Source organism: Nothobranchius furzeri, chromosome 13 (assembly GCF_043380555.1).
Source record: "Nothobranchius furzeri strain GRZ-AD chromosome 13, NfurGRZ-RIMD1, whole genome shotgun sequence".
Classification (NCBI taxonomy): Eukaryota; Metazoa; Chordata; class Actinopteri; order Cyprinodontiformes; family Nothobranchiidae; genus Nothobranchius; species Nothobranchius furzeri.
This window is the reverse complement of record NC_091753.1, coordinates 49,829,431-49,848,035: the sequence shown is the minus strand read 5'-3', so window position 1 is coordinate 49,848,035 and position 18,605 is coordinate 49,829,431. Positions and strand designations below refer to the sequence as shown.

At 41.4% G+C, this 18,605-nt stretch overlaps 1 protein-coding gene across 2 annotated transcripts in view; it reads right to left on the bottom strand.

The window, feature by feature from the left end:
- Window positions 1-399: 399 nt before the first annotated feature.
- The window catches only part of zgc:77784 (roundabout homolog 2), a 102,106-nt gene continuing 83,900 nt past the window's right edge, over window positions 400-18,605 (bottom strand). The window contains exons 17-26 of one of the 2 annotated variants that reach the window (XM_015951146.3): window positions 13,074-13,277; window positions 11,100-11,142; window positions 10,875-11,011; window positions 10,508-10,795; window positions 8,090-8,222; window positions 4,591-4,910; window positions 4,281-4,397; window positions 2,580-2,750; window positions 2,292-2,416; window positions 400-1,157 (exon numbers count right to left, since the gene is read on the bottom strand). In XM_015951146.3, the coding sequence (XP_015806632.1) occupies window positions 1,146-1,157; window positions 2,292-2,416; window positions 2,580-2,750; window positions 4,281-4,397; window positions 4,591-4,910; window positions 8,090-8,222; window positions 10,508-10,795; window positions 10,875-11,011; window positions 11,100-11,142; window positions 13,074-13,277 (1,550 nt within the window). In that variant the 3' untranslated portion in view covers window positions 400-1,145. The remainder of the gene's footprint in view (window positions 1,158-2,291; window positions 2,417-2,579; window positions 2,751-4,280; window positions 4,398-4,590; window positions 4,911-8,089; window positions 8,223-10,507; window positions 10,796-10,874; window positions 11,012-11,099; window positions 11,143-13,073; window positions 13,278-18,605) is intronic. The other variant, XM_015951147.3, reaches the window with a different exon arrangement.

Genomic DNA, 18,605 nt, shown 5'->3' with positions numbered 1-18,605 from the left:
TTTCAAAATAAGAGCTCCGCCCTAAGAATATTTAGAACACATGATTAAAGCTGGAGAACAACCTCCTAGTTTGAATGCAATTATCATTATTTTAATTTCTGACTGATCGAGAGCCTGCCTTTCTGAGTCTTGTTCTTTTGAGATTTCAGAGTCTCAAACTTTCTGGGAACATTTTTACTTTGAGCCGAGGCAACAGACCAGCTGACTCAGAGACAGGCTGGAGTCCTGCTGCTAAAAAGAACCAAACACTTCTACTCTTCTGTGACAGTCCGCACACACACACACACACACACACACACACACACACACACACACACACACACACACACACACACACACACACACACACACACACACACACACACACACACACACACACACACACACACACACACACACTTTAGTAACAAAGCTTTTATTGTTCGGTTTAAAAATCAACACATTGGTGATCTACTACAGTACACAGCCACGCTAAAAAATGTGAAAAATACTGACACACACACACACTCATTCAAACATTTACGCACATACATTGAGATAAACACACACACACGCACTCACGCGCACACACACACACACACACACACACACACACACATACACACCGAATGTAACAGGCTTTAAATTTGTCTCTTTGTCATGTTGTTGTCCCTAAACTTTCATCAAACTCTCAGCATCATGATTTTCTGGTTAGAAACTAAAGATACATTCAATAATCTGCTGTACAACAATAATTTACTTCCCTTTGCCTAAAAATATCTCTTCAGGTCCATTTTTAATCAATATATCTGCTCACATCTTTTAAAAATTACACTGAGGATGGCTTTATACAGAGTAAGGGTGAGGAAAATCACACACACACACACACACACACACACACACACACACACACACACACACACACACACACACACACACACACACACACACACACACACACACACACACACACACACACACACACACAATAAATGTGATGAAATTATAGTCTAAAAGGAATCCAAATAGCTTGTGACAAGGCAGATGGAGAGTCTTGATGCTTCAGTTTCTCATGAGGTGCCATGGCAACAGGTTGATGGCTCACAAAGACAGGAAATCAGGGAGGGGAAAAAAGGAGGACGTCACATGATGTCATCAGCTGCGGTTCATATCAGGTTCTGAAAGAAACCCCAAAACAAAACAGATGAGTGTAAACATTTCCACTTAGGAGCAAGTTTACGCAAAGATATTTGTTCAGCAGCAGATTAGCCTTTTCTGAATGATTTAGACTATTTATTTGTTAATACTGATATTTATTATGTTCATTTCCCCTAATTAAACATTAAAAAGTTTCCTTTTTGTTCAAGAAACAGACAAACATCACATTTAATCATGTTTTCAGGCTGTTTTTATTGACAAATTGAGTTGTTGAAAGAGTAGACATACTGGTCTTTGGTACAGCTGCTGCCTCCTAGCAGTCATGGTTTGAATTTCCCCACCCCAAAGGAAATGCTGTAAATGTTTGCATGTAAATTCTCAAAAAAATAAATAAATAAAAAAATCTATAAACTGCTAATAAATATTGATTCAGAATCATAACACAACATGTTGTGATATTTCAGTGTATCGATATTTTCTTACCTCCCTACCTCCAAATAAATCTAGAGTCCTCTGATTGGTCAATTTGAGCAAAGACAAGGTAATCCTTACTGCAAACTCAGATTAGATAAAAATTTTACCAAAGCTGCTAAAATAAAACAACCACTGATGTAGAGTAGAGATTTAGTCAAATATGACGCCATGTTCAAGACTTCTACCAGTAAGGAAATCAGAAGCTGCAACTAATTCAACTGCAGGACAAACTCTGTTTATTGTCCTCCACAGTTTTAAGACCAGTGACGAGGGCGTTGCTTCAGATTCTGCACAGAAGTCAGTGCAAGAGTACGGCTTGCGTTAGCACCATTGATGCATCAAGCACAGAGTCTGCGGTTTGAGTGCAGGACCAGAGATGCCTCCCTCTGATTATCGATTGAAAAATGTAAATAAACAAAAACGCTGAATGTTGCTAACAAGGCAAAAGCACGAACAGCAACAGCACACTGAATTTAAAATGTAAAGGGTATTTACTTTTAACAATTCCAACAGAGGCTGTAGACCTTTCCCTTGACTCTCCGTGCCAGATAAGTACCTCTTAGCCTTCAGCCGCCACAAACATCTGTCACTCACTGCCCTCGGCCTGTTGGTGAACCGACCGTAACAAAGTGTGTGCGTGCACATCGTCCAGAGGCTCCCTCACGTTCGTTTAGACATACCTCATCTCTCCTCTGGCCAGCAGTGGAGGGTCGGGGCAAGACTCTCCCACCCAGAGACCCGTAGCCTGAAACCTGGACCTTGGACAAGACACCCGGCGGTCCATTTGGGATTACATTCTCATCTGCTGGTGACCAACAGATTAGACAAAATTACAGATGTATTTAAAAGAGGTCGAACACTTAAAAAAAAGTCCCCCTGTAGTGTCCACGATAAGGTGGTGTTTAACGAGATTAACAGGGAGCTTCACAAGGATATTCAGTTTTTTTTCCTGAACCAGTGCTTTTTACCTTCTGACAACCATTTTGTCAGTCCTGGTGAGAAATGTTCTCCCCTCTTTGGAAGAGTCGGCGGGTTGCTCCCCTCTTTTGTTTCGTCGTTCGCTCGTTTGCGACTCAAAACGTCCACAAAGAGCTGCAGTGAGTTGTCCATAGAGGGGGGAGACGGTGGAGGGGGCAGTTCTGCATAAATGATTAGAAAAAAATCTGAAATGAATAGTTTAGCATTTTGAGGGAACATGCATTATTCACTTTATTGTTAGGAGCAGTTTGTGTGGCTTTGGCCTTGAGTGACTCCCCACCCGTAACCATGGCTGGTGCAGTGGGGGAACATTTAAAATGCAAAACTAAGCATGAGTCATTTTCTGAACCACTTAGAGCCAAACTATGCTGTCAGGTTCACAGAATTCCTTAAAGTTGGATGAGCTTTGAAAGGCACTTCTAAAAAAAACTTCTGCATGTGATATGGTGCAATATAAACAGGATTTTTAGGTCAAGTTAAGTCCCAAGACATGCAAGTCTCATATTAAGTCAAGTCCCAAGACATGCAAATCCTTAAGCCTGGTTCATGCTTCTCCGTCAGCTCCGCTAGGGACAGACACGCACGGATTGACGGAAGCGTTTAGCTCTCATGCTTCTCTGTCTCCTGGGCAGTGTTGCCAAGCAATTCCCTGGCAGGACAACAGAGGGCGTAGCGCTGTTCTGTGGTATCCTGTCATGTATTGGTCCAAGATAGTGTGTTTATATTGTGTTTTTTTGTATATAAGAGACTTTTTAACACGGCCATATTTGTCTCTCATCCTCCTCCACCTCTTCATGCGCTCGCCACCTCTAAACCCACGTTTCCTGTCATTTCCGTCCACAAATAAAACGCTTGCTGTGCATCTTTTCACTCCTCCAGTCACGGGGGAATTAAACGTTCATTTTTTTAGAGTTTTTTCGCGAGGTATTCTTCAAGCTGCTCCGTGTCTGCCGCTAGTTATTCTCGGCTCTCTTTATGTTTTTGAGGGCGCAACGGCGGCGGTGTGGACGACAGTGGCATCCTGACCAATCACAAGCTTGTGTTGCCCGTCTCGACAGACGGATGTTTAGAAAAGAGAGCTCGACTCCGTGCGTCCTTGCGGAGCTCTCCGGCAGGCCCGCAAGGACGGATAACAGCGTTGCGTGTCTCCGCACTGACACAGACGGAGAAGCATGACTCAGGTTTAGTCAAGTCAAGTCCTATAATGTGCAATATCAGAGTCAAGTCTAGTTACAAAACAAACATGCCCATGTCAGGGTACATTTCAAGACAATTAAGTCACAAGTCAAAAAGAGCCCCAAGACATGCAAGTCTCGAATCAACCCAGGTCCCAAAACATAACTGTCCCAGACAGTCAATCCCAAACATAGACGTTTCCAGTTCTAGTTCTCCAGGGCTACCTGAATATTTTAGGTATTTTTCTCCAGCACGCCTGAATCAAATGATTTAACCACCTCATCGCCATGCCGAGTTCTGCAAGCCTGTTAATTACTCCTTAATTCATTTCTAAACCTGAATAATCACCAAGGTTGTTATTAATGAATTGAGACAATAACGCTTTTTCAATTAGTGAAACAAATTTGTGTGCAACTGCAGTCAAAATTGATTAGAAACAGTAAAAACAAACAACATAATATTTGTGTTTATTACATAGAAACAGAGACTAACATGCCGGGAGCAGTGTTCTGTACCTGCTTCGCCGTGCCTCTCTCTTCGGTTTTGTCCATCCTTGGGCGCTCGTTTCTTACTCCTGGATCTGTGGCTCTGGGCTGCAGGGCTGGACTCTGCAGCTGCAGCTGGAGATTTTCCTGACAAGGAAGCACACAGATGTCATCCTGGGGAAACTTACAGCAAAGCAACCCAGCCCAAACAAATACAACATGATTTCCATGTACAAATACTTTCTGTTGAGTAACATCGTAATCCAAATTACACGTGACACTGCATCGTTATGAGGGAAAATTTTCTAGATTTGAGGCATCCATATTAAATCAAACTGACCGTTGCTGGGTCTTCCTCCCCTGAGATCATCTACCCAGTGGCTAGAGTTGTATAAATCACTGGCATCCAGAGCCTCAGTGTTGGTAAACAGATCAGGGTTGGACTGGGACACCGAGTGGTGACGGCCCAGGAGGTCGAACTGCTGAAGAGGTGGACTGCTCCCAGGTTTGGGCACGCCTCGCTGTGGGGAACGCACTTTTGCTGTGAAGGAAATCTGTTCTGGTTTAGAGGGCAGGCTGGAGACCTCTTCTCTGGACACGTCCATCAGGTAGGTTCTGGCCGGCAGCGGGGGACACCAGTCATCATCGTCCTCCTCAGGGCTAAAGGAATACATTATCAGTAAGTGCAGAATGATGGGGGTGTCTTTTAGAAAAAGTAACTGTGTAATGACCAAAATGAAATAAAACCTGAAATTTTGTATATCTGAATTTTAACCGATATCGCAATTTTGTCTTACTGTTAAAAGGTCAACTTTGCTCATATTTTCACTACATTTGCAGTGGTCTCTAGTAGGAACCAAATGCCTTATAAGTTGTAGTCTGGAGAAGAAAAAGCTCTGGTGCACCTGTTTCAGGTAAGTTAGCCAGATCACAGATGAGCTTCAGAAGGCATTTCCTGATATTTAAACATCTCAAATCTGATTGGCTAACAACAACACAACTCTATCACTGGCTCTGTTTGCTTTGCAACATTGATCTCCACAAATACCACAAGCCTGGAAAAGTTCTGCTGTGTGGTGGAGTTGCTAATGCTAATAGTTAGCTTCTACTAGCCGAGATGTTCTCTGCTGTTTCCTGGACACCGAACCAACAACAATCTTCCTTGTTGTGAGTCAAGATGGGTGAGTCCATGAATGTTAAGTGACAGTGTGACGTAGAGTTTCTCTGTCTATTTTCTATCAGAAGCTATTTTCATGTTCGGCCATCATGAAAAACTCAGAGTGACTGATTATAATTATAAAAAAAAAATTAAATTGGGTTTTCATTGAAGCTGACTAATAAATGCCCTCCCAATAAAAAAAGAAAAACTAAATCATTTTAGGCAATGAAATTGTGTTGTAAAGCGCCTTGGGGGGTTGTAGAACCCTAAGTGGGCAAATACAGGTAATTTAAAATTCATCCGCATAAAAGACGAAAACTACTTCTTACTACTTAAGCTAGGCCAGTTGTGCCAAATGTACAAAAATATCTGGAAAAACTAGACCTCGGACATTTGGAGATTTTGACCGAGAGGAGATGTGGCTGAAGAGTTTGATGCATAATATGTGAATGGTAGATAAAAGTTGTGTAATTAAAAGCAGAGGTGTGACCAAATCACTGCTTTGCAAGTCACAAGCAACTCACAAGTCTTTCCAGTCAAGTCTCGAGTCAAGTCAAAGACAACCAAGTCTAAGTCAAGTCCAAAGTCAATGATGTGGAAGTCCAAGCCCATAACTTTGGATTTCAAGTCATAATCGAGTCATCTGTCATACTTCAATTGAATGAAAATGATAATAAATAAAGTCCAGAAATAAAGCTTCTTAAAGCTTCATTTATTTGCTCAAACAAGCAGGAAGTGCAACTGAAACGGATTATAAACAAACTGCTGCTGCATCATGCAGTACAAGATCAAACCCAGAACGAAGAATGATTTATGACTTTTGTCCATGCCGTGCCACTTTTGTGCTAAAATGTCAAATATGCTCAAGTCATCATCAAGTCAACAGATGCAAGTCGATTCAAGTCGCAAGTCATTGGCGTTCAAGTCCGAGTCAAGTCGTAAGTCTTTACAGATTTTATCAAGTCAAGTCAGAAGTCATTAAAATAATGACTCAAGTTTGACTCGAGTCCAAGTCATGTGACTCGAGTCCACACCTCTAATTAAAAGAGAAAAACTGGTATTTTTTGTTTCAACCTTCTCAGTGGCCTAGTGGTAGCATCCGCCCAGGGACTGGGAGATCGGGGTTCAAATTCCAGTCGGGTCATACCAACGACTTTAACAATGGGACCCAATACCTCCCCTCTTGACACTCTGCTTTAAGGGGTAGGATTGGGAGGTTAAACCACCAAATAGTTCCAAAGCCACAGCTGTAGCTCACCGCTCCCCACAGGAACGGGTCAAATGTGTTACACCAGTGTGTGATGACCAATGGGACTTTATCTTTTATGGGAGGGGGGTTTATTAGTAATGGAGATTGACTTAGATGTAAATCAGATATCGGTAAAATATCCCATTTACCAGAGATAAGATGTGTTTACCTCTGAGCTGCAAACTTACTTTTTTGAGGAAAACTAATGCTGCTTAATAAAATTTAACACAGTAGAAGAAAATGTAGTGTCCACCTGGCTCCGTGAGGTTACAAATGGCTGATTCAGACAATTTTAAAAATGGCAAAATTCAGCCTAATTAATCAGCTGACCAATCAATTATTAGAACTGTTTACCTCAGCAGATACATTTTAAGGACATCTGGGTTGATGTGTCCCTTAAAAATCTGCACAGGCCACGTGTGATCTGAATAGCATCGTCTTCCAGACCAATGGTACGGGAGCTGGGTTTGACCTTATATAGAGAACATAACAATATGTGCAAGCGAGGTATATCAATGGCTTGCCAGAGGCGTGACCTTCAGAACACTTGCTGTTGCATTTTTTGTGTTATTCTGTATTCGCCGTGCACAGTGTCTGCATTAGGACGCTGCTGCAAAAGATATCTGGTGAATGCCGATACCTCTTTCTGCATAATTTGACCTGGCTTCACACAATTTCCAAAACAATAACTAGAGGCGGTGGGTGTTTATTTAGAAAATAATTAAAAGTAAAATATGGCAACATGCCCATAAGGGCTAACACATACATCTATTTTTATCATATTCACAAGTTCACTATTTTATTGGGAGCGCCGCTGGAAAAAAAAAACCACCAGTAGTTGAAAAAAATAAAACATCTGACAAAGTCTTTAAACCCACTGACGTAAAATAGAATAAGAGGAAGTAAGCACATTTTGATTTTTACATTTATCTAAGAAAAAGGAACCAGTAAGAAAACAGAGCACAAGATCCACCTCCGTGATTTCTGTTGTCATTGTATTGCCATCAGGGCTAATTTAATGACGGACGTGTCATTGAAAATAGAAAGTACTAATTCAGCCTGTCAGACGGAGACTAATGTCATTACAAAAGATGCGTTGCAGCCAGAACAGCCTTTCGATCCCTCCCCGTTATGTCCACAATCTAACGTGTCAGAACGAGTTAGAGCAGACGCTCCCCTCCCCGGCCCCAAAGCCCATCCACTCACCGCCTTTGGACACAACTGTTAATTTGCAAACTCTAAACTTCGATTAAGTTTTGTTTGACAGCCTTGGCAGTGGCTTTGATGTCCAGCTGCCTTAACTCTCACTGTCAGAGAAACGAAGCCAGAGGGTTTTGTGCTAATAATAGAAGAGGCTGAACGTCGACAAGCAACAGATCGGAAAAAGAGGAGCCTCGAAAAGTCGTCTCCGACCGAATTAACAGGCCTCACCTGTGCCGTGCCTCTTCTCTGTTCGACGTTGGACGACTTCTGTCTTTGTTGGGGGGAAGAGGCAGAGACAAAACGTCCACCCAGGTGAGAGGAGTTGACTTGGACCCAGTGGACATCTGCTGTGCCAGTTTGTCTAAAAAAACAACGTTCGGTGTCACAGTTATGGCCTTTTGGCATTCTTTCACAGTGAGGTCTTGTTTTCTTTCCTTTCAGCGGAGAAACAACTCGCATCTGCCCTCCCGTACACTCGATTCCACTTCATTAATCTGTCTTTGTATTCACACACCTACCGACTAACCTTGGACTGCTCTCTGGTTTCGTAACCACTTTGTTCACTAAAAATCCTTTAATCATTCTTTGCCTCCAGTGTGGCACCTTGGGGTGCTTTGGATCTGTATACTTATACATTTACCTTCACCCTGACCCTATAGCGGAAATGGATGGACAGTTTAGATGATGAATACGTCCAACCTAAACCTGTTTAAAGCCCTCCTGTCTCTTAGCAGCAGGATGTTCTCTTTTGCTGACCTTTCTTCTTCACAACCACCCTGCCTTTCAATAGAGTTACAGCAAATCAGGCTCACTGAGTTCTTCAGCAGGTCTTTCTGGTCACAGTTACATTATGTTGTTATTCAACTCTTGCCTAAAATTTAAATCCTCTGAAGTGTATCTCGAAGATAAACATTAACAAGAGATGAGCAGAGCTCATGTTTGTAGTTGCTGCTCTAAAAGCACTAGTGAAATGTTGCCCTTTGTGTTTCCTCATTTTTACATTTTGTTTTTATTAACACAAGTTAACACAAAGCTATAAACCATAAGTAATAAAAAAAAGATGCCTAAACTTAACATGTCAGTCAGTGCTACTTCTGTTGTGTTGGAAAAAATAAGATGTGGAGATGTATCTTCACTAAGTACAGCATTAAACACATGTCGGATCTTATTCTGATCTACTGAAACAGCTCTGACGAATAAGCTCCAGGATCTTAGATTTATAAGTTCTCCTTCACTCTAAAGGTGAACGATTTCTGCTGCTCGGAATTGTCTTATTCCTGAAATCTGCTGCTTATGACTAATTAATTTTAATATGTCTCCTAATAGTGGCAGAGGTGAGATTTGATCCCATAGCCCTGAAGAGACTGCAGGTCTCAGTTCCTGTGTTTGGTGTTATCTCCAGTTCCTCAATGTCCGATTCTCAAGGATATTTGGGCAGATTTTTGATCCAACCCTTCTCATCTGACAATCTTAAGGATGAGCCAAAGAACCATAATGGCTCTAAAGATAATCTTAGGAGATATTCCTACCATGTGTGGTGTGTAAAGAGCACTCAAGTCTGCTCGGAGGAATGTTGGGACCATTCCGATCATAAATCAGGGCTTTCAAACATGTTAGATTTTCTTGATCTGATTTTTGAGGACAAACGGGCTGTTTGTTGAAAGTGATGTGTAGCTAATCAGAAGGCGAGGTGATGGAAGCATGCTGCACACTCAATATTTGTTAACTCCAAAGTCACGTTTGATGCAAAATGATTTTGCTCTGCATGTCGGTCTAGCCACACTTCACTAGAACCTCAGCAGCCCAGACCCAGACCAATATTGTAGCTTGCCAATCACAGCGTTCGGTTTGGTGGGCAGGATGTTACTGCGACTGAGTGAAACTAAGATGGCAACGACTCATTTGAATTAGCTTTGGCATTAACCTTGGACTACATAGACTTGGGCTTTTCTTTCAATCAAGAGCAGATAGAGGTACTTAAGTTATTATTTAGTAATATATTGTTATTTGTTATTTAGTAAAAGGATGTATTTGCATCTTCTTTGACAGTGAATGGTAGACTGCCCCGTTGACTGACATTCGTGGTGGTGAGTATGTCACGTTGTTTGTTGTCCAATAGAAGGTGTAGACAATTTGAAAGACAACCATAGACCCCACCCTACAACTGAGCTCTGTCTATGGGTCGTGGCCAGACTATAAATTTATATATAGGATTGCTTGCCAGGCAAGTGAGATTTCCCATCTGACCAGAGAATGTTTGTGTGTGAAATCAGTTCATGTGTAGTGTGCACTTTTTGTACGGCATTCACATGCTTGAGATACTATTATTTATTTTTAGCTCCGTCAATTTTTATTCTTATTTTTGTTTGTCCATTTTTTATGGACATAGGAGGTGAAGATGTTCCAAGTCTTCACCAAACAGGACTAGACTGAAATCATATATAAAAACAGTGAACGTTTAAAGAAAAGCGATGAATAAGAACTACTAAAAACTTCTTACTGCTCAAATCCAGTTTGTCTCACTGTTTTTTTCTCTCCCCTTTTTAATTTTTAATGTTAATTATGGTCAACAACATACAATTTTTACAGCAATATTTATATTTTGATTTCTATGAATGAAATGAGTGTTTTATGTTGAATACTTACCATTGCTTTTTTTGGTATACTGAAGTTTGGCATATTCAGACCCAGACTGACCAGACTGGATAGTCCACCGGTCCAGGTCCTGCTCCAGACCCATGAGCCCACCATTTGCCAGTACTGGGTTGCTACTGTACGGGTCTGGACCAGGGTTATAAGAGACACTGGAATAGGTGTCGTAGTACGCCAGCAAGTCATCTTCAGCCGTTGTGTTAATGGTGCTGTAAATGGGGCTGTCATTGGATGCCGTACTGCGTTTCTCTGTCTGGTTTGGGTAGCTGATGATCCCGACAGCTGGACAAGCAAAACGACTGTGTTACATTACCAGTCGGCCTGTCCAACATGTTTAACCAAGTATTCTGAGAGATCTTACAGTTATAATATCGGTCTGAGTCCAGTTTCCCAGCGCAGCAGTTGACCAAGTCTTTGCTGTTTTGAGTGAGGTTCGGAGTGGGCCAAGAGTCAGCCAGCCAGGGGTAATTTCCCATATTTGACCCCAACAAGCCAGGCCTTGGAAGAAAGGGGAGAGTATATCAATGCTGTTTCCAAACACAGAGCATCACTTATAATGTGAATCAAACCTTAATGCAGACTTTACCCTCCATTGATGATCCCTGATCCCTCACTGTGGGCAAAGCCAACTACAAAAGGAAAGAGGAAAAATATAAATATTGTTTGATGGCAATGAAAAGGAAAAAGAAACCTTTACCTTCAGGTATTTTTTTAAAGATTCACCAGAGAATACAAACATTTAGAATTGAATAATTATCCTCCACAATATGATTCGCTAAACATTTTATCCTTGTGGGGTTTATAAAAGCAGACTTGAATCATTTTCTATGAAACGACACTGTTGACCTACATACACAAAAATGCACACAACAGATCTAAATACACAGTAAAGTATGTCTGCAATGCAGATATTATTCTTCTCATGTTGGGGAGAAGGTGGCTGGTTGTTATAGTCAGGGGCGCCTCCAGAAATTTTTGATGAGGGTGGCGAGATGGGGCCAAACAGAAACATATATTTTTTTAATTTCAGAATTTTTTTAAACTCATTAATTGTATAAAATGTTATTGTGTTTTACATTTATGTTTTGAATAAATAAGATGCATTTATGGTCTGAGTTAACTATAATATGATTTAATAACATTGGTCTTTCCTGGGGGGGGGAAGCAATTTTCAAGGGGTGCCACTGGTTATAGTTTCTAAATCTGACCCCTAGAGGGTGCTGTTACAAAATGTTTATGTATATGTAGGAGCTAAAAGCAGTGTTTTGTGTACGTGCATGTTGACATGTTGCTTATCAATACCAGCCGTTTATCAGGCAGCCCAGCTGCTGAGTACATGCTCCAAAACATGTTGATATGTAAGTCTCAACTACTTTTGACCATATTAGGAGGTGGAAGTAGCACCCCATCATTTCTCAGAATCAGAGGGAGGTGGGGTTGAAGAGTATATGATGCTGCGTGGTGTAGGAGAAAAGTGGGCTCTTGAGGAAGGATCTCCAGCCGAGGTGCTAGATCGAAGCTGGACGCTGTCCCCTATGAAGTGTTGGTGATGTATGGAAGAGTTGTGTAAATAAACGCCCCACGCTGAGTTTGGACAAAACTTGTCTCTCTCTTGTTTTTGATAAGGAAAAAGAACCACATATACACTTACAAAATGGTTGTCAGATTAGCTTCTCATTTTAGTAGGCGTGGAAATAGAAAACTGGCTCTAGTCGAGAAACAGCCCCCACTGTTTCAATTCCTAGGAATTGTTTGCCATTTTTTTCAAACAATTCCCTTGTCAGTTCCAGTCGGCATGAATAACGTCACCACGCACGTTTCGTAGCGTACGTATTTACTCAGCATGAAACATGGCGCCTAAACGCTCAAATATTTGGTTATACTTTAGGGAATAAGATGACAACAGGGCAACTTGCAATACTTAGTAGTAGATATTTCATCAACGAGCGGAAACACAACGTACATGCAATTGCATTCGCGCACAAAATACGTGATAACTTCAAGTGAATGTTGTGTTTTTGATACGCTCCGGACTTGTGCTTTTCAACGCAGCAGCAGCGGTGACGTTTGCACTTCCTCTCCTGTTAATACTGCAGGTAACGAAAAACTAAAATCTGATCTAATCCAACCATCGCTCTGAAAGACCCCATGCAAGAAGATGAATAATATGTTCATGTTGTGGATCCAAGGTCATACTGAAACTGAGTTGTTGTGATTGCATTCCACATTTTCTATTTTGTTTTTACTTTCTCTTCTGCCAAGTTGGGATAAATACATTTTAATTAACTGAGTGTGAGATTAAAGAGCTGGTGTTGCTGTGCATAAACACAAACTCAAATTGAAAACATTCATCACTGCTGGAGATATCCCCAGAGGTCTATTAGAAACTTGGTCTCTGTCACAGGTTATAAACTAAATCTAAAGGTTTGCTCTGAATTTTTTCCCTCTGTGTTTCATCCCTGATGTGACAACTTTCACCGAATTAAAGTTCAAAAGCTTGTCAGAGTAGCTGTTTTTTTTAAAATTCAACAGACAAGTAAAAGCCCCATTTCCTGCTCACCTGCTGGGGTGTATGCAAAGGATGTGGTGTAGTGCCCCAGCTGCTTCCTTCTGCGATGCCGACAGTACAGCCACCCGCTGAAGCCCATCATCACCAGCCAGGAAGCCACGCCCAACCCTGCAATGAAGGCAGGCTGGCGGATGAAGCTGGTAATCTGCTCTGCTATGCTGGGATCACTCTCTTTCCTCAGTTCCAGAGGTTGAGCTAGAATGAAGAAAATGCAGAAGGTGTGACATAAACCCAAGAAAGGTGTCCAAATGGTGGACAGGTCAGATGTAATGATAGCCTAATAGAAATTAGAATAAATGGCTCACCCTTTTTAAAATTTAGCTCCACAGCCTTGTTTTCTATACATTGTTTTAAAGATATTAATCACCAAACTGGAAATCTAAACACTGGAGCACCACAAGGATGTATTCTCAGCCCATCTCTGTTCGCCTCACACGCGTTGACTCTTCTAACTCTAGAATTGGCCTGATAATAGGAGACTTTAAGACTCACTACACTGATGAGGTCCAACATATGGCACAGTGATGTTCAGACAAAAGGGAAGCAAAGAAACAACACCCCAGGAGGGACATTTCATCTTCAGAAATCTCAAAAAGCTAGTCTCCTCACTCAGCTGTCTTAGGCCAGGCATACACTGTGCGACTTTTTCACTCGTAGCACTCAGCTTCAGCTCAAGCTGTACGACTTCCTCACAGAGCAGATCTCACGAGCCAGGCGCTCACACTGCACGACCCAGTTCTCGGATGCGACCTGACTGCTCACACTGTACGTCTGGTAGCAACACGTCGGCCCTAAAAATATGCTAAAAATAGCAGTTTTTACACAACACGTCAGACTTTTTTGTCTTGTTTTGCTTGTTGTCCTTCGGGAGTGCTGCAGGAGGACACACAGGAATTTGTGGGGGTTGGATGAGGAAAATGAAATAAAGAAAGTAAATCTGTGTTTTGTGATCAGTTTAATTTGACATGAACACAACAAACACGCTTTCTTGACAATCTTTGTGAGTAAAAAAACGTGTAGAAATAAAAACGAACAGAGTGTGTTATTAGGGAAATAGTGGGGAGCGGTGTTGATGCAGGATTGTGCATGCGCCGTGAGCGGTTCTGATACATTTTGGGTCGCAGCTGCTCGCAGCGCCGCTTCAACAGTGCGATACCCTCACGAGGGACGAGCGAAGTATTAAACACGCCAGAAGTCCGTGCGAGCTCACGATTACTGATCAGTAGCTGGTCACGTGGTGTTAATCGCCTCTCGTAACCCCCTGTACACTACACGACGCTCAGCGCAAAACTCGCCCCGATGTCGTGGATTCTCACACGACTGGAAAATCGGCTCAAAAAAGTGAAAAAGTCGCACAGTGTACGCCCGGCTTTAGAGAGCATTGTCGGTGCTATAGTGTTGGGATGCTGGCTGCAGAAAGGCTATCCCAGATTGTTAAAGTCACACAGAAGATTGTGAGTACTATCCTCGTGGATCTGGACAAAGCTCACACTAAAGTTTATGACAGAGATTAGGCAACAGTGTAAAGAAAATTAAACATCAAAGTTGGAAACGAAATCAAATAAACAAATTAAACCACAGGATTTGACATATTGGGATCAGACATTTGACACAAATAGGACCAGAATACACCAAGGCTCACTCCAGCTTCGTGTTTTGTGTCTGACTGCATCACGAAACCCGACGCCCAAAATCTGCTTCCAGACATGAAGAAATAAATAGGAACTGTTCGTTTCTGAGAGACTGACTGATCAACGCTGTCTCCCAGATTAAAGAGTTTCTGTGCATATGTGGCACAGCGACATTAACATTTATTACTTACAACTTTTAATGAGACACTGGGTTTGTGGAGTTTCACAGTCAAAATAAATGTTTGCCCATAGAGGAAAAAAAACTGCCACTCGTTATTTGAAGTATTTAAAGGATAAGGCCAAATTTAGAATGAAAATATATCCATCATAAAGAAATTACAGCTTGCTGTGTGATTTTGTACAATCATTTCAGATGTATTGGAAGTAAACTTAGGAAATTCTGCAGCATGGTTAGTTTTTCTGGCAGCAGCATTCTTGTTGCCCTGAATGTCCGCTGAAGAGTGTGCTCAGTTTAAATGGAACGACTTTCTTTGATAAATTCTGTGACCCCAAACCTCACAGGACAAGGCCTTCTCCTTTTTTTAAATCCAACTGATTTATGCAAAAACACAGCTGGCCTGAATCAGTCTAAAATGCTGCATCTGTGAACACTTATTAGAGGTTTGCTGTTAAATCACAACCAATTGCGAAAGGTATTGGAGTGGGTGGTGATGCACTGTGTGACCATGGACGTAGTTTTGGGGGGGGGGGTATCCAAAGTAAATTTTTGTCCCCTGCACTTTTTACTGTCCAAAAACAATATTATGCTATATTAAATAGACACTGGTTTAGCACTAGGACCAAGCGGAAAACAACCACTTGTGTTGAAGCCTGTTTCCAACTGCGCATTTTTTGTATGATTACTGTATAAGCTATTCATTAATGTTAAGCATGCGGGTTGGTTCAGTAGAACATTATAAGTAAAAACAAATCCACTGCTATAACAAGTCTGGGAAACTAATTAGCATAAAACATTTTTTCCATGCCTCTTAACAATGTTCTAACATAGTATAGCAATACATATGTTGTGGAGATTATAAAAATGTTATAACATTAATAAAGTGGTTTTCTTGCATTTGTCTAAAAATTTCCACCAATAAACACGTTTTGGGCGTATGGAAAGCAACCATTGGGCCATCCAGTTGTTAGGCTCACCAAACTCCTCCCACTGGTGTGAGAGGTTCTCCACTCAGTAATATCAGAGAAGGAGAAACAGCCGGCTGCTACCACTTCAACGTTAGGACAAACTACCAGAGTCCCAAAAAGAAAAGCACCATTTAAAGTCAAGGACAACAAGAGATGTTTGGACATAGTGCTAAACACCAGTCGCTGTTTTCTATCTCGACTGGTCCACTATCACAGGTTTTCAGCTCCAGCAGAAGCATCTGAGGAAGATACCTGAGGGGAGGGGTGAGTGCTCAATGACCGTGTTTTTGTTCAAAACCTAGCTTGTTTGCAGATTCACCATAACAGCTTTAAAAATAAAATCAATAAACTGAATTTAATCAAATATTGTCAAAGAAAATATTATAGCTAAATAAAATGCTACAAAATGTGAAGTGTGCACGTAAATATGAAAAAAGGTCCATCCATCCATTTTTGGCCTCTTATCCGGAGTCAGGTCGCCGGGACAGCAGCCTAAGCAGGGAGGCCCAGGCTTCCCTCTCCCCACCTACTTGGGCCAGTTTCTCCAGGGGGATCCTAAGGCCTTCCCTGGCCAGCCGAGAGACATAGTCCCTCCAGCGTGTCCTGGGTCTTCCTTTAGGTCTTCTCTCGGTTGGACTTGCCTGGAAAACCTCACCAGGGTGGTGCCCGGGAGGCATCCTAACCAGATGCCCAAACCACCTCAACTGGCTCCTCTCGATGTGGAGGAGCAGCGGGCCTACTCCGTGCCCCTCCCGATGACCGAGCTTCTCACCCCATCTCTAAGGGAGAGCCCAGGCACCCTGCAGCGAAAACATATTTCGTCCGCTTGTATTCGCAATCTCATTCTTTCTGTCACTACCCAAAGCTCGTGACCATAGGTGAGGGTAGGAACATCGATTGACAGGTAAGTCAAGAGCTTTGCCTTCTGGCTCAGCTCTCTCTTCACCACGACAGACCGGTACAACGCCTGCAAGACCCTGAAATACTTAAACTCCTCCACTTGAGGCAGGACCTAATCCCTGACACAGGGAAACATGAAAACATGTATTTAATCAAATTTGTTGTAGTTTTAATTTAACAAATATTGATTTTGTTACCCAGTAGGATTACATCTGTGAGTATCTGGCTGAGGAGGGCAAAAAATCAGGAAGGCACATATTCTAATTGCAATTATGCTCTTTTCCTATCGTAAACAGTCTTATGTTGATTTGTGATTACTCGGTTTGTGCTTGAGAGATGGTTTTGTGCACATAGTGATGATGCTTCTAGAGATTTCATTTTTTCAAACCAATCTCTGTTAGTTTAAAACTAGATTAAGACCTTTAGAAAATGTTTACCTGTGGTCCCAATTTATGTTTGAAATCTACACAAGTGGGTGATGTTTAGATAAACATCTAATTGACAAAAACACACCAAAAACATGTCACCACCTGGATTTAACTAAGCAAATAGGTGGGAGCCTCCTATTGGACGACCGCTGCATGGCCAATTATGCCTCAGCTGGCAACAAGTTATTTAACCCAACTGGTGCAATGAGTTGCTTCTCATTTCTTAAACAATTGTGTGGAAAGACTCATCTGGTGGTCATGAAAAAGATGTCAGTCTGAATGAGAAGGGTCAGATCATCGGCACGCATCAAGCAGAGAGAACATCTAAGGAGATCGCAGACTCATACTGGGTCAAGACTAAACTAAAACCACTACTAAAAACCACCATATTTATGTAAATGAATCAAAAATGACTCATAGTTTTTAGTGCTTTGTGAAGAAAAACACCATGTATTTTCTTTAGCAAGTTCATCCATGAATTTACCTGATTTTTTCAAGAATGATCAAATATTTTACACAAAGTCAAAAAGTGTGCAAAATGGCAGCTGGTCCATGCCTCCGCTGACATTTAGTTCCATATTTTGCCTTAAAATATTTAATCGGTCTTCATTCAGAAGGTTAATTTATACAATAAAATTTGGTTTTTATGAAAATTTATATTTTAGCGCTTGTGTCAGGCACAGATGTAGCCGCACATCCACATCTCTGCACACCTCCCTTCTCTCTGCTGATGGACACACTGACAGAAACTACTGTCCATGAGAGACAGATAGACACCCAAGTGTCAGGCGGATGGAAAGGTAGGGAGGAAAAATATGGTGTCAGAACATAATGTCAAGAGCTGAGATCCTCCTGGAACTGGTCTCCGACTAGACAGAATAACACCGGAAATAGAAAACAAGACACGTTTCCCTCATTAGCTGTTAATTCTGGTTCAAAATAAGCTTCAGACTCTCCAGGTGATGTCAGGTTTTTGATGGTTTGAACACAAAATTAGAATAAAACCTGATGACTTCCTGCATTTTCATTCATTAATAACAATGAACTATCTCATAGCATCTATTTGAGACCTTACTGACTTTAATTGCTCTTATTTTGTTAAATTCATTGTGCTTTTTGATTATTTTAAAAATAAAGTTCTAAAAATGGAAATATTTATACTACAACAATGATCTTTTTTATAAACAGTATTAAAGAAATAAAACTGGCTCTCACCGTCTATAGATTCTCCACCAGAGGACAATGAAATGTGTCGGAACAAATATGATTGGTTTCTGATGAAGGTACTAATACTCCCACCTTTCGAGGCGGGGTTGGTTTTTAAGAGACTTTAAAGCAAGGGTTTAAAGGCTTTAGGACTTTAATACTCAAACAAAAAGAAGGAAACTGTGAGGATTGTACAAACACACATTAAGATT